This window comes from Otolemur garnettii, unplaced genomic scaffold (assembly GCF_000181295.1).
Source record: "Otolemur garnettii isolate 467f Iridium unplaced genomic scaffold, OtoGar3 scaffold00014, whole genome shotgun sequence".
In the NCBI taxonomy this organism is placed as follows: domain Eukaryota; kingdom Metazoa; phylum Chordata; class Mammalia; order Primates; family Galagidae; genus Otolemur; species Otolemur garnettii.
This window is the reverse complement of record NW_003852409.1, coordinates 19,301,458-19,327,577: the sequence shown is the minus strand read 5'-3', so window position 1 is coordinate 19,327,577 and position 26,120 is coordinate 19,301,458. Positions and strand designations below refer to the sequence as shown.

Here is a 26,120-nt window from a genome sequence, read left to right as displayed (position 1 = left end):
TCTATAGCCCCTACTCCTCAGCCTCTTACTTCCTCTTGTGAAGTGTTACAATAGAGGGTTGCTGCATGTCACGGGAGCATCCAGTCATGGCATTCACCCAGCTGAAGGTGCTAAACTATCAACGAGGTTCACACACAAAGACTAAACCTCGGTTGGATATTGGATTAGTGTGGAAAGCAGGGAAAATGGTATAAGCTCCAGAAAAGCCAGAGGCCTGGAGGAGCCTGAGAAGAGTGAGACGTTGCAAGTCCTCACTCGTAAGTGGTTGCACAGCTGAAACGGTGAGTAACTTCCCAGGAGGAGGCTGGCGCAGACAGCAGTGGCTACATCATTGCTATGGTTTGGATATTTCCTGCCCCCGCCCCCAACCACACATTGAAACTGGATCCCCAGTGTTGGGGGTAGGTCCTGGGGGGAAGTGTTTAGGTCAAGGGGGGAAATCCTTCATGAATGGCTTGGTGCCATTCTCCTGGCAGTAAGTCCTTGCTGTAATGTTTCTGCAAGAGCTGGTTGTTCAAAAGAGCCTGCACTTCCTCTCTCCCTCTGCCTCACCTGCTCTCTCGCATGTGATCCCTGCATGTTGGCTCCACTTTGCCTCCTGCCATGAGTGTAAGCAGCCTGAGGTGCTCACCAGATGCAGATGCTGACCTCAGGCTCCTTGTGGAGCCTGCAGAACTGTGAGCCAAAAGAACCTCTTTTCCACGGCAGCACAAAACACTCAGACAGTCAGGAAGGGACTTGCATACCAGGTCATGGAGAATGGAAACTGTCCTAAAAGCTCTATGGCACAGACCCTGGCAGATCAAATGGAAGAGAATGAAATAATATGGTTTATATTTTCCAAAGAGACTTCTGGAGGCATTTGGAAGATGGACTAGAGAAGGGAATGAAAATTTAAAAAGGAGGCATTGGCAGTATCTTGCAGAAAAAGGGGGTGGATAGAAGAACAGCTAAAAAGCAGTGGCATTTATTCATGGGAAGGATTTGACCCTGAGTTGGGGTAGGAGTGAGGGAAGCTGAAATGATGAGTCTGGTTTATGATTTGGTCTACTGTAGTATTTTTCCTTTCTTAGCCTCAGATCCTAAACATCAAAGCCCCCTGATTTGGTGCTCTAGACTCAAGGCCCAGCAAGACATTTGTCTCCTGGGGTTGTGCCCTTTGCTGAATCTCCTTGAAAGTCAACTCATAGGAAAGTCACTGGCCTGCAGCTCTCGGTGGACAGGACCGTGATGAGACCAGTGATGGGTGAGATGGAAAATCCCTACAATCTGCATTCTGGGAGAGTAAGTTCTGGTTCAGAGAGACACAGTGGGCCAGTGGAGAGGTTTGTAGACTTTGGGATTATTAAAAATAAAATAAGATGGAAAGGAGTAGGGATAGTAATTTTCACAGATAAGTAAAGCATTTAAAAGGGAGACAAAAATGGCTCACTGCCCAAAACTCAGTGGTTAGGGTGCCGGCCACATACACCGGGGCTGGTGGTCCAAACCTGAAACCACCAGAGCTGGTGGGTTCAAATCCATCCGAGCCTGCTAAACAACAATGACAACAACAATAACAAATAGTGGGCATTGTGACAGCTACTTTCAAGGCTGAGGCAAGAGAATTGGTTAAGTCCAAGAGTTTGAGGTTGCTATGAGTTGTGATGCCACAACACTCTACCGAGGGCAACATATTGAGCCTCTGTCTCAAAAAAAAGAGAGAAGAAAAAATCCACCATGGACGATGTCCCTGATATAATGAAATAAAAGTACTTGAGTAGTACTCTAAAAAATAAATAAATAAATAAATAACATGGTCTCAGAACAAAGGACACTACTTTAAAATAAATACATGACCAGGAACTACACAGCTACTGTTTTTCTCATTTGCCTTTTGAAAACAATTTTTAGAGTCTGCTAGGGCAAAAGGCAAAGTGTCAGAACGCCTGGTTCCTGACAAGCTCGGCTACACTCACTTGGTCAACATGACTCATCCGTAAGGAGTCAGCCTAGAGGCAGCTCTGACCCCTTATGTCTGAGTCAGGTAACCAACCACCTTCTGTGTTCCTCCCAGCACCTTGGACTTCTCCATAACAGCACTGATCCACGTGGCTACTTATATCCTTTTGTGGGAAATTCTAAGAGGGCAGAATCACAGCGGTCTTATGCAATATTCACTGCTATAATCCAGTACCTAGCACTGTGCCTGACACACAGTAAACACACCCCCACCCCCACACACACACCAACTGTTGAATGATCTTTCCTAAGATCTTTTCTCGGCATACTCCAATCTCTGCTTACACAGGCGCAGAACCTCAGAGTTTATTTAGTTTCAAAGCAGCCACTGAAGCACAAAGAATCTCCTGCTAAGTAAGAAGGTCCAACATTTGAGGTGTGATGCTGTCTGTGCTTGAAAGTGCACAACTGTAACGTGACTATCTCATATCATGCAATTATTGTCACAACAGAACACGCAGTTCAAGGGCTAACGGCTTTCTCTTCCCATCACCTCACTTCTTTCTTGGAACATCAAAACCAAAACTGACAAATAACACAACTGACTATGTCAAGCGGAATATACACAACTCACTGACAGCCCTGTGCTGTCTTAGGTTTAAAGCACAATAAAACAAAGGCAAATCATATCTCTTTTGTTTTATCATAATTTTTTATTTCAGATTAATATGAGGATACAAACAATTAGGCTTAATGTTTGCATTTGTTAGGTAAGGTCCCTGTTGTAGTTGTGTCCTGCACCCAGGAGGGGTGCCATGTACCCTTACATTGTGCCCATTAGGTGGGAGCACACCAATCCCCTCCCTCCCCCCCGCTTCCTCCTCCTCCCTAACTTGAATTAAATTAAGTTTTTCTTTTGTGTGGGTGTGTCTTAGTTCATCTACTGGCTTCACATTGAATACAATGGATACCTGCTTTTCCATTTCTTGTGATACTTTACTAAAGAGAATGTTCTCCAACTCTATCTTATAAATTGCAGCAGTTATAATGTATTAAGTATGGTGGTATTTCAGAAGACTGCATAGTTTGGCTCTAAATATTAGCCATGTAGGCCCTGTAACTGAAGTGAATACCAACTAAAATATATGAAGGATAAATCATGAATTACATCATCACCAATTTGTGTCATTATGGCAATGTCTGAATTTTAATTTGCATCATGGCTCCGCAAAAATCACCTAACCTTAGGCAAATAACGAATGTATCTAAAGTTAAAACAGTACAGTCGCTACAGTAGATGTGGATCTCTCTGGATGACCTTGAATAAGTCTAGTAACTTCTCCAAATTTTGGCCTCTCCTGGGGTTAAAACAGAGACAGCTCTCAGAGGGTCATGTGATGATAGATACACAAGTTCAAGTACGGGGAAGTGATGTTGGAGAGCATGACATTGTATGTCAGCTTGTCAGAAGTAGAATGAACTTCAAATTGATTTTTGGAAAGAGAATGCCACATTTGGGGCCCAAGGGAAAATAAAATAGCAGACATGCAGACCGCTCCAACATGGGGTACCATCACTGGGCCGCTGCTGGGATTTTAGTAATGTGAGTAGGATTTTTTCAACTTGTCATAGAGCATAATTGTTCCCTCATTCCTACACTGAACACATTGTACCCGATTAGATACAGGGGCTGGTAAATCCTTTGAAGCAAGGGCCTGTCTCTCATTTCCCTGGGCATCTCTTATGCCAGGGAATGGCTGATTTGTACTTCTGTTTTTTGTTTGTTTGTTTGTTTGTTTTAAACAGAGTCTCACTCTGAGTGCCAGGGTGTGACCCTAGCTCACAGCAACCTCAAGCTTCTGGGTTCAAGTGATCCTCCAGCCTCAGCCTCCCAAGAAGCTGGGACTATATGTGCCAGTCACCACACCTGGCTAATTTTTCTATTTTAAGTAGAAATAGGGTTTCACTCTTGCTCAGGTTGGTCTCAAACTCTTGTTCTCAAGGGATACTCCTTCCTTGGCCACCACACTTGTATTATTTGTACCTTTTAAACATTAAGTCATTTGTCTGTACTTGGGTTCTAGTCCTCATAAGCTTGGAATCAAGATTATAATTCTTGAGTTGAGAATATGTGAACAGAAACATCCTCCCATTTCACAGATGAGGAATTTGAAAGAGGAGAAGGCCACTAAGTTCCTGGATAAATCCAGTCACTTCCTTCCTCTTGGGGGAGGAGCAGACCACAGACATAAGTCAACTGTGTCTTCCTGCCAATAGGTCCTCATGGGAAAAGGCTCTCCCTTGCCTCTCTCTTCCACCCTCTGCAAGATTCTGAGATGCCTCATAACTTTGTGGGTTCATAGTCATCATTGCCCTCTGTGGCCATAAAAATAGTTCAGTAGTCAGAAGTCAAGCTCGAGGCAAAGAGCTGTGGTTGGCTGTCTGAATTCACCAAAAGCTGGAATCACACACATCAGAAGCTTGGAGTGGTGACAGGTTTCCCTGCAACCCCCACCCTTCACCACCAGACAGTAAGACCAAGAACAAGGAAAACAGAAATAAAGGAAGGCAGAAGGCAGGAAGGAGAAAGACAGAAAATGCCCCCCAACAAAGCAGGGAAATGCAAGTCCGTCCTGCTTATGCAAACAAACCCAGGAGCAGAACCGCCGCTGACACACTCGTTTTTAGTGTTTCTAGAACGTAAGAGTGGAGGTGTGGGAGGGTTCTTCTCAGAAGGTGAAAAACTGCCCCGTGTGAGTCTGAAGGAACAACGTGAGCAGCAGGCAATGTAGGGAAATGTATTTCTCTAAAGCAAACTGTATGGCTGTCAGTCCAACCCTCCCTCACACCCTCTGGCTTTGTTGGGAAACCTGGGAGGGCATCTGACCAAGTGCTGAGGCTGTCATGAGTGGTCAGTGTCATCAGTGGATGGAGAAAGGAAAACGAGAGTGCTGAGTATGCTAAACCCAGGGTGGAAAAAACCCACTGCCTCCTGCTGAGGCCCTCAAAAGGGCCCTAGTACTCCCACCGTCCAGGGAGCTAGAGAGGGGACAGGGAATGGATTGAGGAGAAAGGGGAAAGAGGAAGAAGCTCAGATCTTAGCAAGTGTGTGTGGGGGGACTTCCCTGGTGTGTCCTCCCTCCCCCTGCCCAAGAGGGTCCCAACTTTTCCCTGTAAACTTTGAGGATATAGGATGTGCCTGGATAAAAATCCCAGGGCAGGAGACAGCTTTTTTGGTGTGTTCCTGAGCACATGAGTACTCTCGTGGCTTCCTTTCAATTCCTTCCCCACTCCTTATTCAATGAGCCCCAGTTTGGGATCCCAGACATGCCCTTTGCTTTTTGATGGAAATGCATAAACTTGGTGTGGCATGTTGCATATCTCTTGGGGAATGAATAATATTAGCCTTGAGTATATGCAGGACGCTTGGTAGTAGAGGGCGATTGATTAGGTCATCTCTGATTCTTCCTCCAGCCCCTAGATTCCAGCGAGAGGTCTCAGGATTGAAAGGCAGCTGAGAACTCAGGGATAGACATGGAGGAGGTCAGAATATTTCCCAAAGAAGGGGAATCCCCCAACAACAGCAGGAGCAACAACTGCTATTCTCACTGCTCACCATGAGCCAGGCACTGTTCTAAAGGGTTGACTGTGTATTATTTCATCCAATCCTCTAAACCACCCAATGCAGTAGACTGTTACTTTCATCCCTGATTCTACAGAGGAGGCAACTGAGTCTTTGACAAAGGGAGAGACCTGTGCAAGGTTACAGAACTGTTAAGTGACTTGACTGAAGTATGTTCTGTCTCCGAAACTTGTATTCTTATTTACCGTATTTTGCCGTGTATAGCGTACAGTTTTTTGTACCAATTTGGAGGGAAAAATAAGGTTTAGCATCGTACCTAGGGAGTGCTAATTCCATATCTATATACACATTTTTAATTATTTTATTTATGCTTATGTATCATAAGTGTAACTCTAAAAAGCAACAATGATATCCATATGCAAAATAACACCCTGGAATACAGTAATCGGTTTTGATTGAACTTACGTCAAACTTGTAACAAAAGCATTTTTTGGCCAAGGAAGAGCGATGCATTTCTAGAGTTAGCAATCTAGCTGGTATTTTTACAAACTTCCTTTATAATACAGAAAGCAAGTAGAAAAATATAAACAAATACACATTTGATTTAAAAAGAAAGTTATATTTTTTACTGAAAGTCTGGGCCAAAAACATGGGTGTGCATTCTATACGGGAGGATATTCTACATGGCCAAATACAGTGTTTGCCCAACTGTGCCCATCTTCCACTGTTCCTCAGAGGTCACTGTTTCAAGCTCCTTATTAATCTCATGTTTAGGGATCTTCTGTTAATTTCATTCACCCCTATGTTCTGCCCTTAAAGACAAAAGTGGAATAGGTACTAGTTGGAGCTTGTGAGAAAAGGTAGACTTTGTTCAGAAGCAAAGCACAAAGGAAACACTGAACGACCCAGAGAAATCGAACCATGTGTCTGTGTATCAACACTCCAGCAGGCACGAGGACTGGAGGATATTGAACAATTTAGGAACTTCAGCCGGGCTGGCACATCCCCTCACTATGACCAATCCCACACTGCCTGCCTGCGATGGCTCTGCATAGAAATATTTTCTCTAATACAGCAAGACATTTGGATCATTTCCAGAACAAACTAGTGTGCAAACTCAATGAATTTGCTAGAGGTGATATGGCCTTTATTTAAAGATATCAATTCTGTGGCCAAAAAAAAAGCGTGTTTTGAGAATGAAAGTAACCTTGGCAAAGGCTCTCAATTTGTATACTGCACTTTCATCCAGGCCTTTTTTCTTTTTTTCTTGTGAACTTATAGAAAGGTAGTCACTGTAAAACAATGCTGATAGTGATACAGGACAAGTGGCAGCCCAGCCAGCTTGTGGAGCTGGGGGGTGGACCGGCTGCCTCTGCCTTGGCAGTGTTGGTGTGGTGGCAGTGAGCAGAAGAACCAGAGGACTAGAGGGTAGGCGGGGGTGGGGGGGGCACAGGAGGCTCCTGTGGCCAAAGGGGCCAGACAACAGCTGGGGGAGATATCCAGGTTTCCCTCCCCCTTGCACTTATGGCTGAACAGGGAACCCCCACCCCATTTCCTAGGCTTGGGAATGAAAGGGATTGTAGCTATTCATTTGTGACCCAGACATGTCCCAGAAACCCTAAATGTAACTACTGAGTCCAGCTAAATGTAACTACAGAGGGTCCCAGATGCTCACAGAGGGTCCCAGGCACGCTAAATGTAACTAACTACAGAGCTACTGAGCCCCACTAAATGTAACTACTGAAGGCCCCATGAGACTATCTATACCCCTAGACAAAGAGCCCAGAGAGACAGAGACAGAGACAGAGACAGCTTTTCTCTGCTGACTTGGGTTTTCTCTCCCTGCCGGGAACTTTGGTGTTTTTGTATTCTTTTCTGTAAATAAATCCTGTCTTACCACTGATCTGTGGTCCGCGGATTTATTCTTTAAATCACTGAGACCAAGAACCTACTGAAGACAAAATTCCGCTATCAATAGGGAGGAGATGGCGGCCATGTGTACAAGAAGACAGAGGACTTTTCTCTAGCACCTAGTATGTGCCAGGCACTCTACCAGGTGTTTCACACAGATGACTCCATTCACGTTTCATGACATGCCGCAGGATAGCTGTTATCACCCAATTTTTGCAGATGAGAAACCGGTGACTCTCACTGAGCAGCGTGCCAAGGTCAGACAGCTAGAGCCAAGCAGAGCCAAGCTTTAAACTCTGGTCAGTCTCCAACACCCATAATTTTTCCACTACACCAAGCCTGACTCCTGTTATTGCTTTAATGAATATTAGTCACGTTAAATAAACCCTGATATTCTGATTATAAAATTCCAAGCAATTTCTTTTACATGATTACTGGAAAAGAATGAACAAAGTTACTGAAAAAATAACAATGCCCCCTTTCATCTGCATGCTGGTTAACTCTTCCCAGAACTCTCTCTGGGATATCATTTTATGCAACTCTCACGGCAATCGTGTGATCCAGGCAGTCAGATACTATTGTTGTTATTATTCCCTTTTGATAAATGTGAAAATGGAGGCTCAGAGAGATTAAGCAACTTGTCCAAGATTGCATGGCTAAGAAACTACTGAGCCAAGCCTAGAATCTATTTCCACTGAATTCTTTCATTCTCTAAATCAGTCTGATTCTTCTAGGTATCTACTTGCATGAATCCCAATCAGACTGACCTCTATCTTGGACCCACCTAACACCTCCCCTCTTCAACCCTTTTGCCCGGTTATACAACCTGCCTAACCTGCCCGCCAGCTTTTTTCTACCATGACAAAGCCTGCTCAAGCTAGAGGCCTGCTGTGTCCCTTCTCCACCGTTAAACCTTTCCTAACTTCTCCAAACCACAGTGACCCTGCCTTTTTTCAGAGCTCATGGGAGCTTTATAGTCTATGTGGTTTATTGGGAAATTAGTCGTATGCCTTCTTGACATCTCTTGAATGACTGTAACAAAAAGCCATCAAACCACAGCACACAAGCACCTGAAGGCAGAGATTGTATCTTGGAACCCTACAGCATTTATTGCAGGGCTCTGGATACAAAGGCATCTTGAAGTAACCCAGATGATGGGCGAGCACACAGCCATACTACATATAACATTCTCGAGTTCCAAACTGCTGGCTTCTAAGACATCAAGGCAATATTGGGGAGAGTTGCATGTGGGCAGGAGGTAAGACCCTGGGTCTCAGTCTCAGCTCAGCCCTACTGTCATCGTGCAGTCTGGGTCACTGCCTGCCCTTCTTTGAGAGTTTGGTTGTCTCATCTGCAGCAAGAGGACCCTCTGCAGCTGGATCCTCTCCGGCTACTCTCAGCTCTGACAGTCCCTGATTCTGTGCAACTTTTTTAGATTTAGAAGGAACTGGGAAATAGCAAATATATGTTCCATGAGATCATCCCAGAATATAAGTGGGAAACCCCACCAAGAAAAGACAGATCGTTTACTGGATCTTGATAAGGGGCAGGGGAAGAGGCCGAGGCTGATACAGCTGCCAGCAGAGGGGTCAAGGGGGTGATTTCCAGGCTTATCACAATCCCTTTTGTGAGAGTTCTGGTAACATTCACTGGAGTCCAATTTTTTTAAAAAAACCTAGCCCCAGGGGAATGCCCTTGTTACATTAGAAAACAATGATGACAATAAAGGGAAGACTAAGGAAGTGTTCCGCTAGGAGACAACAGCTTGCAGGAGAAAATTCTTTTCTTCTGACCCATCCAATTCCATAGGAATGGATATTTATGACCAAAGGTGACACTGTCTTGCAGTACCAGGGCTTGTGGTTTAGAGGGGTCCAAACAGGACCAAGGCAGCAGCAGAAGGGGTTACTGCAATATCTTCTTACAGGGAGGTAGTTACAGCCCAGAGTGTCAAATGCTCCTGGATCTCCTGACACTGGGACTTTCTATTAATATCTGGGCTTTCCGTTTCATTTATGAAAGGGTGTGTGAAGTGCACTCCACTGTTTGCAGACATCTCTAATGGCTGGAGATGAAATTCTGCCTACCAGACTTCTCCCTGCCACTGCAGAGGATGGCCGAGGTTCACCCGAAATGCCTTTTGTCCAACTAGGAAGGTTTGTGCGGCTCACGCAGCCCTCTCCTCCTGGCTGGTCCCCACACCAGCGAGTGTGTGTGTGTGTGGAGGGGGAGAGAGGTGTTGACTTGACTTGTCCGTCCTAGCTGCTCAAAGGTGAGCAGCGATTATACTGGCACAGAGGAAGCATGCAACAAATATTTATTGAGAGGAGAAAAGAAGAACAGAAGGGAAGAAGAATAGGAGAGGAGGGAGGAGGAAAGAAAGGGAGGAGGGAGGATTAAGCCCGATATTCAAGTTTTCCATGAGATAAATTAACCTTTCTCTGCCCGTGTCTGGATCCCAGACATGCTGACTGACCCCTCTGCGTGGGCTAGCTGACTCTGTGCCCTAGACATGCCCTGTTTGTTCATCTAGATCCACTCCCAGCCTCCCCACCCTGCGCTGTGCCTTGGGAGGCTGGCCTCCATGGGCCGCATCCACAGCTTCCATTGCCTTGTGACTTGGAGTTAAGTTCCCACAAGGGAGAGAAGATGTGTAATTTACTCTCCTGATTCCCTTCTGTTCAGGTAACTACAGCCTGGTGGCTTCCCGAGGCTGAGAGCCCCAGCTGCAGCCAGGAAACCCACTCCATTCAGCCACTCTCTTGGGGGCTGATCTATCACCCCTTTCCCCTACAGATCAAGAGTGGAAATGGCTCCCTGTGGTTGCTGGTCACCTGCCCTGGAGTGTATCGTGCTAGGCCTTGCTGGTTATCCTCAGTTCTGCCTACATCATAGTAAATAGCCTCTCCTTCAAAACACCCCCTCCTCCAACTCTCCTTAATTATTCTGTTTGAATGTGCCATCTGTTCCCTGCTAGGACCCTGACTGATGCAGTCTGCATCTCTACCTCTCAACGGGCTACCTATTCCTGCAGGCCTACTCACATCATGCCTCCTCCTGCTGACGTGCCTTGTTTCCCCTAGTTGGAATAAATCTCTGCTTTTAGGTCCCCTGTCCCCTTGTGTGCCTATCAATACACAGATCAGATTTTCTTATGTTTGTGTCTGATTTCTCCATTAATGTGGAAGCCCTGTAATGGTAAGGAACATGTTCAACACATGGCAAGACCCTCAGTGAACACCAGAGAAGCTGGTGGGACTAGATATACCCCATAAATGCCTGCTAAAGAGAAAAAGCAACAGTCACTACTGGGTTTCCTACAATGATACAGAATAAGATAGCAGTGACAAAATTGAACTGTGCACTGCTCAAGCCCAAGGCCATCAAGGCCACCCTTGCTGCTAGTGCTGTCATCTCAGCCATGGCCTCCTTGTCAGTGCTGATTTGCATACCTCTGGTGACAGGGCGCCTACTCACCTTCACACAAACCTCTTCCCCTGGAGGACCAATCTCATTGGAGATGATGTCATCTACAGCCCAGCTCAAAGCTGCATCCTATAACTGCAACACTGTGGTCCCAGCCACGGCTGGGTGGTAATTCTATCATCCTTCCCACAGGACAGGTGGTCAGAGACTTGAAGTGCCCCTGTCATGACCTTGTGATTTTGGCCCTGGGAGAATTTTCTCCTCCAGGCTAAACATGATAGGTAAGGACCCAGCCATACTACACAGAACATTCCCAAGTTCCAGACTGCTGGCTTGTAAGACATCAAGCCAATGTGGGGAAGAGTTGCAGTAGCCAGACGGCCGGAGGAGAGACCCTGGGTCTCAGTCTCAGCTCAGCCCCACTGTCATCCTGTGGCTTCAGTCACTGCCTGCCCCTCCTTGAGAGTGTGGTTGTCTCATCTGCAGCAAGAGGACTCTCTGCAGCTGGACCCCCTCCTGCTCCTCTCAGCTCTGACAATCGGATTCCATGCAACATTTTCAGATTTCAAGGAAACATCCTCAGTTTCACTGCAGCTTAATAAGGAAAAGCCCTAACCATTCCAAAGTGGCTCATGGAAACTCAGGTCTGCTATCCAAGGCCCTTGCAAACACCCTCACTCAGCACTTAACAATCCCAAGCTCTCAAGAGAGATGGGAAGAAGACAGCCAGGACAGAATGTGAGGTAGCAGGTGTCTGTGCTGACAAGAATATTAGGGAGATGCTGAGAAAGTGGCTCTCAGCAGATGACCAGGGATCAGAAATCTGGAGCCCCTCCCTCCCTCAGGCATCACCACTAACAGACTGGGTGAGTTTTGGCCTCAGTTTCCCTTTATGGGAAATAAGGGGACTGGACTCACAATCTCTAAGGACGTTTTCAAATCTGACAATTGACACCCACTTTGATGTCTTCTGCAACCTCTCTCTTGGAACTGGGTGCTTTCTTATAACACTGCATTCCTGAGAACATGAGCCAATGGGCCCAAGGACTATTAGATTTTTTAAAAAGTGTTTAAACGTGTTATAAAGAAATAGCACTTCTTTGATGGAGTCTGCCATTCTACCCGGCTACATTACTGGTGGGTCTTATTTTACTCAAGGGAAATCGTCAGAATGACAAATTTTAATCAGTGCTACTCAAAGCAGGCAGTTCTACAAACTACTTTCCACTAGTCTATGGGACAGTGAATAGAGAAATGAAGAATCACCTGTAATGCCAGCACTTGGGAGGCTGAGGTGGGTGGATTGCCTGAGCTCACAGGTTCGAGACCAGCCTGAGCCAGAGTGAGACTTCATCTCTAAAAACAATAACCGGGCTTTGTGGCGGGTGCCTGTAGTCCCAGCTGCTTGGGTGGCTGAGGCAGAAGAATCACTTAAGCCCAGGAGTTTGAGGTTGCTGTGAGCTATGACACCAGGGCGCTCTACCAAGGGTGACAAAGTGAGACTCTGTCTCAAAAAAGAGAAAAAGAAATCAGTACATAGAAATTGGTGCTGTCACCCTCTCTGTCACTGCTGTACCATTCTTGAGGTATTTTGTTTTATATCAATTCATTGTTCTTGTCTGTACAAAAGTATTAGTTTCTAATGTATAGGAAGAAATAAAACTGGGCTCTCACAGTAGATTGAGCAGTAGTGATTTTAAAACTATTAAGAAAGAAAGTGACACAGGTAGAAATAGAGATGAAAGGAGAAAGAGAACATATTCTGGAGAATTAAGTTTGTTTTTTATTAAAAATTGCCAACATAATTTCGATCTCATTAACTTTCACTGCTTCTGTTCCAGGTGCCTCCCTCCCTTCTCTCCTTCCCCCTCCCTGTTTTGTTTAAAGTCACAAATACTTTAAATACTTCTCTTCAACCTTTCACAGGTTTCTCTGTACCCAGGAGAGCTGATTCTGCCAGAACCCAGTAGCCTCCAGCCTCATCAGGGGGACGACACATGGCCTGGTGGGGCTCACCCAGGGCACAAAGCTTTCCCAGCCAGCAAACAAACAGGCCCCGGTCACAGTAGTCACAGCTGGCACATGGCCGCTCGCAGACATTCTGGGCATGCAGTCCCGTGACTTGGAAAAGAGGAGGCCTTTGGAGCCTGCCAGTGCTGTCTGCTGATTGTGAGGTATCTGGAACCTGGGGCCCCACAGCCCCTACACACCAGCACGGCTCTCCACAGAGGCCGGCTGCCCACCATCCTGCCCTGTCATCTTCATCAGCTTTCTACCAGAGCTTGCTGTAAAGTCACCCTCCCTGTCACCCCTGTCTTTTAATCTGCCTCTTACCTTTCCTCAGATTTAAAAATATCCCCCTTCACTGGCAGCTTTGGAGTAAGCAGCCCTGGATGCTTACCCGCTTATTAGTGGGGTGATCTTAAGTCAGTTTCTCCATCATTCTGAATCCTGAAATTCCTCTCACAAAATAAGGATAAGGGAACCCACCTTGCTGGCACCTGGAACGTGCTGATAAACATTTGTTGTATGAATGAATGAATGACTGAGCAAATGAATGGATGAACAAATGAGTGGAAGACTTTGACTTCCAGCTCTGCCCATTCTCCCCCAGGCCCACTCTTCTTGGGGGAGGGCTGCAGAGGTATCTCCTGGGGGCCTAGTTTAGGAGACAGCATACTACTCTATTGCAGAAAATGTACATTTGTGATTTCGTAAAATACCTTTCTCCACCTGTGAACTTGGCTAAGATGCTTCACTCTCTAAGTGTCCTCCATTTCCCCATCAGTCAAATGCAAATGTTAGCTCCTGACTTGACTCCACTGCCAGTTTCTGGCAAGGCCCAAATGAGAGCAAAGAAGACAGTGCCCTCCGACCTGAAAGGGACTGGCCATATACACCAAGGCTTCTTCTCACATGGGCTGCTCTAGTCTCAGAGCCAAGGTGAGAGTCCAGGGTCCCTCCTGGTGCCAGGAGGTTGAGCTGACGTGCTTTCTGACTTGCTGCCAGGCAGGACATTCTCCTGCCAGCATCATCATTCCTTTGCACATAGGTATTTTGTCTGTGCACGGGAGGCCCTTGCTCTTTTGAGAGAGACAAAGAGAGGAGTCAGCAGAAAACCTGCAGAGGTTGGCAAATGTGCTTGAGCCATCAGCAAGTCCAGGGTCCTGCGTGTTGGACAGAATAGGAAAGTTCAGTGTGAATCTGGGAAAAACAAGATATTGACTGTCCCTCTGGCTTGAAACTGGTTCCTTGTCCAGGTCCTACATCTAATTCAGGTCTCCCTTGGGTTCACTTTTAGGTTCCACTTTGGGATTACTGGTTAGAGTTGACAGCCCATGGCAGAGGCTAAGTGAGGTATTAGACCATGTTACTGCTCTCTTCCCAGTGAGATACAGGAATAAAGTCCCTCTGCCTGGCGTATCCTCCCTTCGCTTTCAAACCAATCTTTGTATTCAAATTATACCTATTTTTAAGTAAACTTTATTTATTGTATACAGTTAAGGTATAGAAAATGATGTTATGGGGCACATAGGATAGCAAAAAGGTTATTATAGTAAAGCAAATTAGCACACCTGCCATCTCACAATTTCCTCCCTTTTTTTTTTTTTTTTTGGTAACAAGATCAGCTAAAACTTACTAGCATGAATCCTGAAAATGGTAGCTTTATTTTTACCTGTAGTTCTGATATCACATTATATCACCAGACTTTCTCTATTATACCCCTTCCATTGACCTTGCTTTTCATGAGATTTCTAAATTGTTTTTTTCCACCTCAAATTATACCTATCCTTGAAGATGTTGGCCAAATACCACCCCTCTCTGAAAAGGCTCCCCTAATACAGTCAAACTCTGCAAGCCAACTTTTTCCCTCTAATCTCCCAGGGCAGTCTCTAAACCCAACACACTACCTTTCCTTAGAAAAGTAACCATAAATACACTTACTGAGAATTAGTCATGTGTTAGGTACTGTAAGAGAGAGCGAATCTCACATGGCCTCTGTCAATTAATCCTCAGAGCCACTTGACAAAGTAGGTACTATAATTTTTTTCTCATTTTATAGATGAAGAAATGCATTAAAGAGGTCCCAAAGTGAGAGAATAGCAGAGCTAAGATCTGAACCCAGCTGACCCCAGCTCTCCTGACACTGTCCAAAGAAACCTTCTGTGATGATGAAAGTGTCTTAAGAGTGTTCTGTCCAGTATGGCAGACATTGCTCTATGTAACTCCAGAGCACTTGAAACGAGCTTAGAGCAACTCTAGAATTGAACTGAACATCTTACTTAATTTTAACAGATTTCTATTTAAACAGTCAAATAAAGGACCACCTTATTGGACGGAACATCTCTCACTCACTCTGCTATATATGACAGCTATCTATCTGTAGTCAGCTCATGTCACCCCATTTAAACTTTAAGCTCTTCGAGAAGACAGAGCTCTGTCTTCCTTCAGAGTCCATGGTAGGTACTCAATAAACATTTTTGTAATGAGCTTTGTTTGCCTTTGGTCCCCACGATGACTTGAGTAAGAGATTTGCCTTGGTCGGGAAGCTGCTGTGTGAATTGGAAAACTCCTGCAACACTCAGATGTCTTATCTATAAAATGGGGGACCCGAAGTTCAGCTCTCAATTGGGCATGTTCTGCCCAGGAAGGTCTTACCTGTGTGGAGAGTCGGGATCAAAGCACGTCTTAGTGACGTCGGTGATGTCAGGGTCACAGCACTCTCCGCCATCAAAGTTGAACCGTTCATAGTTGCAGTCCATGTCACATATCCCATTCTGCTGTTTCTTCATGAAGGCTGGGTGGCGGAGGTGGCGGCAATCCCCACCATCATGGCCAGTCAGTGTGTGATTGCACTCGGGGTCGCAGTTCTCATCCCCAATCTTGCTGATGTCACAGTTGGCCAGGATCAGGCGGTGACGCAGGGAGGAGTTGTTCACCTCCAGCACCTCCAGTTCCCAGGAGATGTTGTAGTGCTTAAAGGCTTCTGCCAGCTGCCGGTGCTGGAAGTCTACCTGCTGGCGGCTCACTGTGGGGTTCTCATGGTTATCATCATAGAGGTTGACCACGCGGTAGCGTACCACCTTGGGCCGGCGGAAACTTGGGAGCTGGTTGTAGCTAGTGATCACCTCTTTGTTATCACACAATGTTTGCCCACACAAAGGGGGCTCCAGACTCGTGTCCAGCAGAAAGCCATGGGCATTGCTAAGTTCCACTTGGGGACTGCTGCCATCCTTCATTGGGGACCAGGTGCGCTTCACATTGTCCCAGTTCTCCTGGAGGAGGAGCTGAGGTAGAGGAGGGTGGAGGCCATGAATTTCCATATCTGATAGTATTTCGGGCTGACTCCTGGCCACCTTCCACAGACTGAAGTGCTCGATGTAGCCCCGGTAGTTGTGATTCTGAGCACTGCCCCCCAACATGAGCACTTTACACTTCTGGGTCAACGGGCTGAATATGCCACCCACTTGCTCCCCAGAGGTTGCCACCTGGGCACCATTCACATAGAGCTTCATTAGCTTCCCATCATAGGTGGCAGCCAGGTATACCCACTGGCCTGGGAGGTAGCTGCGGTGAGCATTGATCGTGGTCACTTGCCGGGCCCGGTCTGTCTTCAAGGAGAAAAAGTAGCGTGGGTCTCTGTTGCCTTGGTCACTGACGGTGTGAATGCCCACGACCCATCCTCGGTCACGCGAGGTATAAGAACATTTGTCATACAGCCCTATGTGGCCCCAAAAGAGAAAGATGAATAAATAAAGGATGAAAGAAGAGGGGGAGGTACATTTTGTTCTCTCTGATAAAATTTATATCAGGATGTCCTAGACTAATAGTTTCCAAAGTGCTCTGTGAGATCCTGGCAGATACTAATGGTGCTTCTGGGACTACCCCAAGGGCAAGGTGAGGGTCAGAGGAGCTGAGAGGATGAGTAAGTTGGGTTTGGGGCATTCTCACCACAACTTTCATTTCATGTTTATTGGTTTTGAATATGAGGCATACCAGAACGATTTCTGTTTGAAGACTGGGTGCTTCTCCTAAAGAAAATGCCACAACAGTAGCAATAATAATAAAAATCTGAAAACCGCTGGTTTTGCAAAACTGTTGGATGGGGAAGAGGACTTTGTACAGAAGAGAGCATTTGCAGTGTGGCATGATATATGAGCTGAGAGGAGAAACAGGGGGAGATGATAATGAATAGAAGATGCTCCTTCAGAAGAGCAGTCCTGACTATGCAGTGTGCATCAGCCTTTAGCATTCATCAAATGATCCAAGGTATTACTCGATTGGGAAAGTTGGCCAGAAAAGTCAGGGGCAAGAGCTGCAAAGCCAGAGCTTCTGTTTCTAAGCCAAGTCTTGCTAGTCTCGTCATTCCCCATCAAAGAAGAGAAACACACTTACCGTCCAAACAGAAGAGACCTTTACAGATTATATCCTCCACCCCTTCACTTAACACAGGGGTCCTCAAACTTTTTAAACAGTTCTCTGCTCATTCCTCATCAAAGAAGAGAAACACACTTCAAATCCAAACAGAAGAGACCTTTGCAGACTACATCCTCCACCCCCTTCCCTTAACACAGGGGTCCTCAAACTTTTTAAACAGTTCACTGTCCCTCAGACCATTGGGGGCCGGACTGCAGGCCCCAGGATGAGTCGGCTACTAAGCAGGATAGACAGCAGGGGCAAAAACATCCAGCAGGTTGGATAAATGTCCTAGGCAGGTTGCATGTGGCTGTAGTTTGAGGATGTCTGACTTAACAGGTGAGGAGTTAGATCCCAGAGAAGAGGAGAAGGCATTTGTCAGGTTACACAGAGTTATTGACAAACTTCCTGGGACCCAATTCAGCCTGCTTCTCTCTCTAACACTAACACCTATATATATAAACATAACCTCTTAACATAAAAAGATGTCAGGGATGCCTACATAAGAGTTAACAATATGAACAAAACTCTCCATGGCAGGCCAGGCCTTGTGCTAAGGCCCACACGTGCACTACTTCATCAATCCATGTAATCCTCCTACAGTGCTGATATTTAGTGTCCTATTTACCCAAGGAAGATGTGGAAATTAAAGGAGGCACAAAGACAGGTTCAAGGCCATCTTCCTCTGCCTCACCAATGTCCTCAGGGATCTGAGCCACACCATCTACCTGGGGTATGTCACAAGTCTTAGTTCAATATTTGGGGACATTCCAAGCCAGGCATCTCTAGACTTACTCTGGGAATTCCAGGAAGTAGCTCAGTGGATTCTCTCTGGGTCTAATTATCTTTACACTCACCAACCTCGGCCTGTCTGGAGTATACCCAGTGTCCTTGGCACAGACAAAGCTGTTGAATGGGGAAGAGAACTTACTAATTAAGAGTGTATTTAAAGTTTCAGCTGATGTATGAGGCCAGGTGTGAGGAGAAAGAGAGGGAGATGAGAGTGAATAAAAGATGCTCATTTAGAAGGACAGTGACTACTCTCAGCTGGAGAATCATCGCGGTCACCCTAACTCTGAGTGTGCACCTGCCACTGCCGCTCATCAAATAAGCATAGAGAGCTTCCAGCAAAACCAGCGAAGGAGGCCCATACAATCTTCATTCCTTTGTGGGCGCTGAGAACTTGGAATTTGTGTAAATTTCTCTGTTAACAGCTGACATGGCCAGCAATCTTGGCTCAGCATCTAAGCCCACCTACAGTTGTCCTCCCCCTCCCTGCCCCAAAGTCTTTCCGAGTCTTCATACAAAACCATCCTGCTGGTAAAGTCAGGGCAACCTTGATGAAGCACCAAGCACCTCCTCTAGGTCTTGGTTCTTCATCTGGTAAAGGAAGGAACTGAATGAAGTTCCTTATCACATTCCAGGTCAGTTTGATTTTCTTTATTCGATATTTTTCTATGACTCACACGCAAGGCACCTCTTCCAAGTGCTCTCTGATTTTAGGCAACTCGACACTCATCCACACTAAAACCTCTCAGTCATCTCCTCTCTGCTAGGCTGTTTGCTTTTTGAGAGCACTGACTCGGCCTGGGTCATGTGGGTGACCTGCCCGGCATCTTGAATGATTCTAAATAGAGCAGGAGAAGAGAAAATGTAGGGATTTTTAAGAAGAAGCAGAATTTGAGGCACTTATTTATGTCTCTGTGACTAAAGGACACAGAGAATCAGAGGACAGCATGTGTTCCCGAGTAGAAAGAACCGGATCTTTGGACTCAGGGTAATCTACTTTGAATCCCCAAGGCAATTACTAGCCATGTGCCTGGGGCAAAATGACTTCCCCTCTGTGGGCCTTCCTTCCTTCCTTCATCTGTATCTGTCTTTAACCTGCTGTCATACTTAAAAGACGCAGCCCAGCGGATATAGCATCCTCAGCATATGGTGTCTGTCCAAACGAGAGTTCCTGCTTAAGGTGCTGGAGGGCTCAGGAGAGATGTGGAAGATGAAAAGTAGGAAATGACTGGGAACAAAATACAAAAAGGCTGTTGAGAGGGACAAAAAGGGCATCCCGAAGATATCTTGCCTGATGCAACAAGAGCTTGCAGAATGAAGGCTTGAACAAACTCAAATCCTGCTCAAAGCCAACGGCTTACACTACTTAGAAATCGTGGATCCCTGTCAGCTTACACGATATCAGGGGATTGCATATTAAAAGCTGCCTCCCTATGGATTCCCTCCAGAGCCAAAGATCTGACTCTGAATTTGAAGTGAGTTGCCTCAGATCTACATGTTGCCATCCACTAGGCGAACCAACCAGAGCTCTAATTCCTGGAGCCACCATATTCACGCCTCTCCCCCACCTCTTAGCTCATCTTTTCTCCCTCCTCCAGCTCGCCCCTTCCTGCAGAAAAAGAAAATGAGGGTCTTCTAATGAGAAAATTAAAAATCTGAAACAGGATCCCTTTTCCCCCTCTCTTTTTTTCCTTCTCCCTCTCTGCAGGTTTTTTATTTTGCCAGAGGCTCCCAGTCCCTCCTTTTCCTGTTGCCCTTGGAAGGCGGTGAGCCTGGTTAGTAAGGTAAAATGTTTACACATCTGTAGGGTGCCCTCAGTTCAGAACCTTCCCGGGACATAGGACCTGATCTCGGGCCACCTCTGTTTGCAATTGAGAGAGAAAGAAGAAGACATGAGAAAAGGCAGATTCCGCCACACAGAGCTGAGTGAGGGGTGGCTTCACCCCAGGAGGCAGAGAGAACGGGCTTTCAGTGGAACCAAGAGGAAACACATTAAGGAAAATGAGAACCTTGAAGCCGTGGCTTCAGAAGTTCGGAGGGAAATATTTACCTGGGGTGTAAGTGGCGAAAGAAACTCGCTGAGCTTCAATACGGGTGGGGGTGTAGAGTGGTGACCGGGGGATTTATTTCTGTATGAAAATAAAGCACTCAACAGTAGTCACATTTCAGGGGGCTGTGAGGGAAGTACCCCCAATACTACGTAAGCCCAGAACCAGTGCTTTGGCGCCAGAGATCTAGGCTGGGCTTGCCACGTAACCTTGCCTGGAACAAGTCATAGCATCCTCTTCATGCACCGGGGCCTCATTTCCCCTCCCTGTTAAAGGAGGGGTCTGAATAAAATGATCTCCTGCTGGAATTTAAGAGCTCTTTTGTTCATGGTTAGAATGGTCCCTTGTAAGTAGGAGGTGCTCAAAATATGTGTTGATTTGACTCAGATGCCTTATGGTATTCCTCATTCCTGCATGCTTAGGTCCCCTCTACTCTGTGTATGGCCATCTGTGACACAGAATGGTATTGTCTGGTGGACACCAGAGTGCCTGCCCAGGGTCTCTTCTCACAGTCCTTCCCCACAAGTTCTCCAATGAAACAGAGATGTAGTGAGAAATACAGTGCAAGTCAGGCTGATGGCCGTGCCATCTGTGTGGGACTAGAGAATGAGCCCAGGGGATGTATTCCCACGTGGCAATTCTGCATACAATCTATACATAATTAGCATATACATCTACTACCTGCCTCAATGATATAAGCACACAGACCCTGAAATGAAAATGTGCGAGAGCCCTTTTTCAGATTGAGATTGGATGCATTCAGAATGCTAAAGCTATAGCCAAGAGTCCCTCTTCAGACCAATAACATTACTGGCCACATTGTGTGGAGTAGATGAGCTGGAGACTCAGTCCCGAAAAGAGACTTGTCATGGGCTTCCTATTAAGGAGAGGGTCACTCCAACCTTGGTCACTCGGCCTTTCTGATATACTGCTATCTTCCTGCAGCTACACTTGACGTGAAAGGTTCCTGTGCCCCCAGAAGTTTGATATTTATTTATTTTCATTGCCTCCTCTTCTCAGCTACCCATTCATTCCACAGAGCAAGAACATCCACAATGGAGAAAAGCCCAAAGGCAGAAAGCCTTCAGGGGGTTTCCCAGAACTTTGACCATGAATGACCATAGAATGGGAGAATACTTTGGGCTTTGAGAATACCCTCCAAGCAAGGATCCCTACCTAAGACAGTGGCCAGGGCAGCTCTGTGTGACCACCCCAAGCACCAACAAATCTTCCTGCCATATATTCATCCTACTCCTCCTGGTCCTAAAACTCATCACTAAAGTACTTATTCAATGTCTGTGTTTCCCAGTGTCTCTTTGTATACTCAATACACAACATAGACCTTGGTATGTTACAGGTGCCACACAGAATTTGTCATTGCAAGTGAAGAATAAGGGCAGGTAAAGAATAAGGGTAGATGGAAAGGGAATTAGGACAGCTCCTTATTTCTGTCCTCTTTATAAGAGTATATTGCCTTCTGTTCAGAACTCACTAAGCACCAAGTACTCTATGTTAATTCTCTCAGTTAAACCTCACAACAAAGCCCTCGACACTATCCACCCTTTAGTGTAAACTGAGGCTTGGAAAAGGGAGGAGGTTGCCCAAAGCAACTCAGCTTGGAACTCAGGCCTATAGACATCCCAGACGCAGGTGGTTAATCACATCACTGCATAAGTGCAAAGTGCCAAACGTTTTATTGTGGGCTGTTCTAAGGTGTCACCTAGAAATATTCCTATAAGCCCAACAGCACCAACACAAGCCAGCTGAATTGCACTGCAAGCCAGGGGATATCTGCCCATGCTGTTTTCTGCCAGGCCTAAAAAATTAAGAATCAATGGTTCTTTATTACCAATGAGTAATCTCCTCTGTTGGGCTTGTCCCACTGCATTGAGACGTGAGATTCTCCTGGGCCTGGCTGTCCTTCTGCAGTTTGGAGTACCTTCTTTAGCTGGTCCTTCAGCATCTAGCCTCCTTATCTGCTGGTTTCTGACCAACTTCCAGAGTGTATTCTGAATTTTTTCCCCCATTATTACTGTCACACCCTTGGTTGCCTTCCTTTTCATGTCTTGTTGGCTGAATTGTGGCCTGCCCCAAATTCAGATGTTAAAGCCCTGACCCCCAGCACCTTGGAATATGACTGTACTTTGAGATGGGGTCTTCAAATTGGTAATTAAATTAAAGTGTGATGACTAGGTGGATCCTAACAGGATAAGACTGATGTCCTTATAAGAGGAGAAATTTAAAACAAAAAATGTACGGAGAGAAGATCACGGGAAATATAGGGAAAAGATGACATATATAAACCAGGGAGACTGGCAGCCCCATTGATACTGTGATCTCAGACTCCGAGTCTCCAGAAAGGTGGGAAAACCAATATCTGTTATTTCAATAACTTAGGCTGTGGACCTTTGTTATGACAGCCCTAGCAAACTATTGCATCCTTTTTCAATGAGTTTGCTAAAGTCTCTCACTGAAGTTTTTCTAAAATCTCTTCCATCTTCCACTGCCAGTTTCCAGTTCAGATGCTTTCCCTGGTTATGACATAATGCCTCGATTTACTCAATTCCTATTTTTAGCAGAGCAAGATATATTAGGAAGATACAAAGACGGGTGGCACGATCATCACACACAGGAAACTTTCCTCACTGGGGAGGGCCGCCTCTGTGTTTCCGTGTCAATGTGCATTTCTGAAGCACCTGCTGTGTCGAGCACAGAGGTAGCTGCTTCCATGCCAAAGTGTCTCCAGTAATCTTCACAGCAACCTTGCACAATAGGCACTATTTACAAATGAGAAAGCGGGAGACTTAGAGAGGTGAGCTCCCCTGCTCAAGGTCACAGAGCGCTAAGTGGTGGAAAGAAGAAATTCAAGTTTTCTAATTTCAAGTTCAAAAGTCCCTCCCCAGCTGAGAGGGATCCTAGCTATGCCTCCATTTCTCTGTTTTTTCCTAGAATGTTTTCCCAGGATGGCTTAACTCAACAACAACAAAAAAAATTAGCTCTGATAACATCTGACTTTCTTTCAGCACTGTTTAGGGAGGAGAATTAGCAAAACATGACAATTTTACATCCAGTTTGTATTATTGTTTCTCTTCTTGGAAGAGAAGATATAGGAGGGGGAAAAACCCCTCTACCCAAGGCATTTCTGCCAGTGAAAAAGTAGCATTTTCAAATAGTAACAGGAACCATCAGCATCTGGAAGTGTCTGTTGTCTCTTTACTGAGCACAGACAACCCCACAAAGCAAGGAGTATTAATACTCCTTTGACAGATGAGGAAACTGAGGTGTAGAAAGGCTAAGTGAATTTCCTGTCAAGGATCCAGCGAGGGATGGAGAACCAACTCCCATCTGTCTGACTCCAGAGCCAAGGCCCCACCTGGGATGCTCTCCTTCAATGGGGGTGACCCCAAATCTACAGGCAAGGTCCCTGTGTCTAGCTTTGCCACTGCAGTGCTCTGGGCCACTAAGTAGGTAGCTGCCCTCTTTGGGCTTCCTCATGTTCCCTCCGTATGAGATGGGAGGGTTACACCAGTTGGTACAGAGGTCCCGCCACCTTGCATTCTGTGACTCTGAGATCCCAGTGACCTCAGATCTCTCAGACTTGGTTCTCACTGTGGGAGATGTAAGGTCATTTGGAGGCAGGAAGGAAGGCAGTTTCAGGTCCTTCAATTTAAGGATGCCCACTAGCTGTGGGACTTCTGCCAGGAGAATACAAGCAGAGGTGAGAGGATGAGGGGATGAAAGGGGGAATTTAGGTCAACAATCTGGTTTCTTTCATGAGGCTAAAAAAATTAAAAGCTAAAGGTTGGAGGAGCTGGTCCCTTTTTTGTTTTGTTTTGTTTTGCTCTCCCTTCCATGATTTAATCGCTGGTATCAAAGCCACAGAGGAATGCTTGAGAGAGCAATCCTATGGAAAGCTTTTATGTGTCCAGAGGAGAGTGATTAAAACAGACAGATTTGGGTTAAGTATACCCATGGTCCCTGCACTTGGTTCAGTCGGGGGGGAGACCCACCAAAATGACCTGGAGGACTCGGCACTATCGGGCATTCAGAGGAGGGCTGGGATGTCACTGAGGATGGTACCTCAGGGACCATTCCTCATCATCCTCATCCCACCGTGTCCACTTTGGATCAAAGGACTCCCCTTTAGGCTCAATGGCAGAAGGAGGCTTAACGTGAACCATACAGACTGAAGAATTATACCAAGTTATACCGTGTTCTGGTCATCTCCTGGTATCAGAGAGGCAGGAACATTAAAATAATCATATGGAGCAATTCACAAGTCAAGGTTAGATCAGGTGCTTCTCATGTGCTGGCCGTGCAAGCATATGGGTGGGACCTAAATTCCCCTCCTAGGACTTCACGGAGCTGTGGAATGAGCATTAAGCATGAAATTGATATCTGTACTCCTTTCCCTTGCTGGGAACTCTTACCAGAAAGCCCCCCGGCTCTATGGCTTTATTTACCTTTTCTACTAGTTGGATGATCTTGGAAGAGTTAATTCACCTTGTTGAAGCTTAGTTTTCCCACATGTACTCCAGGGATGAAGAGTTTTACCGAAAGCCACTTCACAGATCTCTTTGGAGGGAGAAAGGCAATCTTTCCTTGTAAAGTATTTCAGGCTAGTTTGAAGAATGAGGTAAGTTTGAAAAGAGAGTACCTAAGGGTTCCCCAAACCCCATAAGTTTGAAGGATATACAGACTTATATAGTGCATCTGGGATGACAAAGTGCGCTCGAGGAATCCAGGGGCACCTGTTATTCCCTCTGGCGCTTGTCTGTCTGGCCGCCTCTTTCGCTTGTATGTAAGCAGTCTGCATGCATGTAGACTGGCCAGGCGTTACAGACCAACAGCTCTGAATTCAAACACTGCTTCTACCATTCACTAGCTATGCAACTAGTATTACCCTTCTTAACTGTAAAATGGAAATGATACATTTTACTCTGACATTTGTAGTGGGGAAGTGATGAGATAATGAACATATATGGACTTGGCTCCTGGCCACTGGCAACATAACAAGCATTAAAACACATGGACGGTGCAGGCAGACTGATGTATTTGTATCCCAGCTCTGCTCCTTGTTAGCAGTGTAGCCTTGGGCAAACTCGCTTCACCTCCTAGATAGCTTCCTCACATGCTACTAATATATAAACTGATAACAAGTGCTTAACCCACAGTGCCATTCGGGGGATTTAGAGAATGCTCATTTGCGTAGCGTGCAATAAACATATCTACACTTTTTATTGACATTAATAATGAATGTCTGTCCTTCACAGAATCGGGGGGCCATTTTTTTCTTCTCTATCCTTTCTGACAGTGCTCTCTGAAATAGAGACACATGTTCATTGCTCAATTTTTCACACATTGTCAATGGAATTGGTGCATATCAACTTAAGAAAGGAAGTGGAAGAGGAGAAGAAAAAAAGGCAAAGAAGAAAGAAGAGGAGCAGAAGGGGGCGTTGGGTTGAAGGGCATTTTAGTTTTGTTTGTCCTTAAAGTTTTCACAGCACAAACAAGATCCTGGTGACCGAGTGGCACCAATATTGGGGTCACCCTGGCACAGAGACCCTATCTTTAGTCATTTTGATGACTTGACGATCTGTAGGCCACTTTCCTCATTCACTCATCAAACCTTAGAGACAACAATATCACTTCTCAGAACATTGCCTAGGATGTGCTGTCCACATCATTTATGGCAGCCCTCAAGACCTACCCTTCATGATTCATGGGATCAGGCAGAGTCAGGGCTGAAGATTCGCTTACTAGCCATCTAAGCATCCCCTTTAACACCCAACTTCATGCTTGAATCATACTGTTTACATTTCTAGAGTTAGAGAACTTTCTACTGCCTGAAAATGGGCTTTGCATCTTTTAGGATTTCTGCTAGACCAAGACTTCCTTTCCTTTCCTCCCAGTAATCCAAGATCTGGTCTCCAGGAATCCTGGAAGTTATTCTGTGTCCTTTACCACTGGACAGCCCTGAAGATGTGTGAGGCTTTGACTGTTTT

General features: G+C 45.8%; 1 protein-coding gene across 1 annotated transcript in view; it reads right to left on the bottom strand.

Moving 5' to 3' along the window:
- PAPPA (pappalysin 1) overlaps window positions 1–26,120 on the bottom strand; it is a 282,674-nt gene that overhangs the window by 202,685 nt on the left and 53,869 nt on the right. Inside the window, exon 3 of the mRNA XM_012802324.1 lies at window positions 15,521–16,583. Within this exon, the coding sequence (XP_012657778.1) occupies window positions 15,521–16,583 (1,063 nt within the window). The remainder of the gene's footprint in view (window positions 1–15,520; window positions 16,584–26,120) is intronic.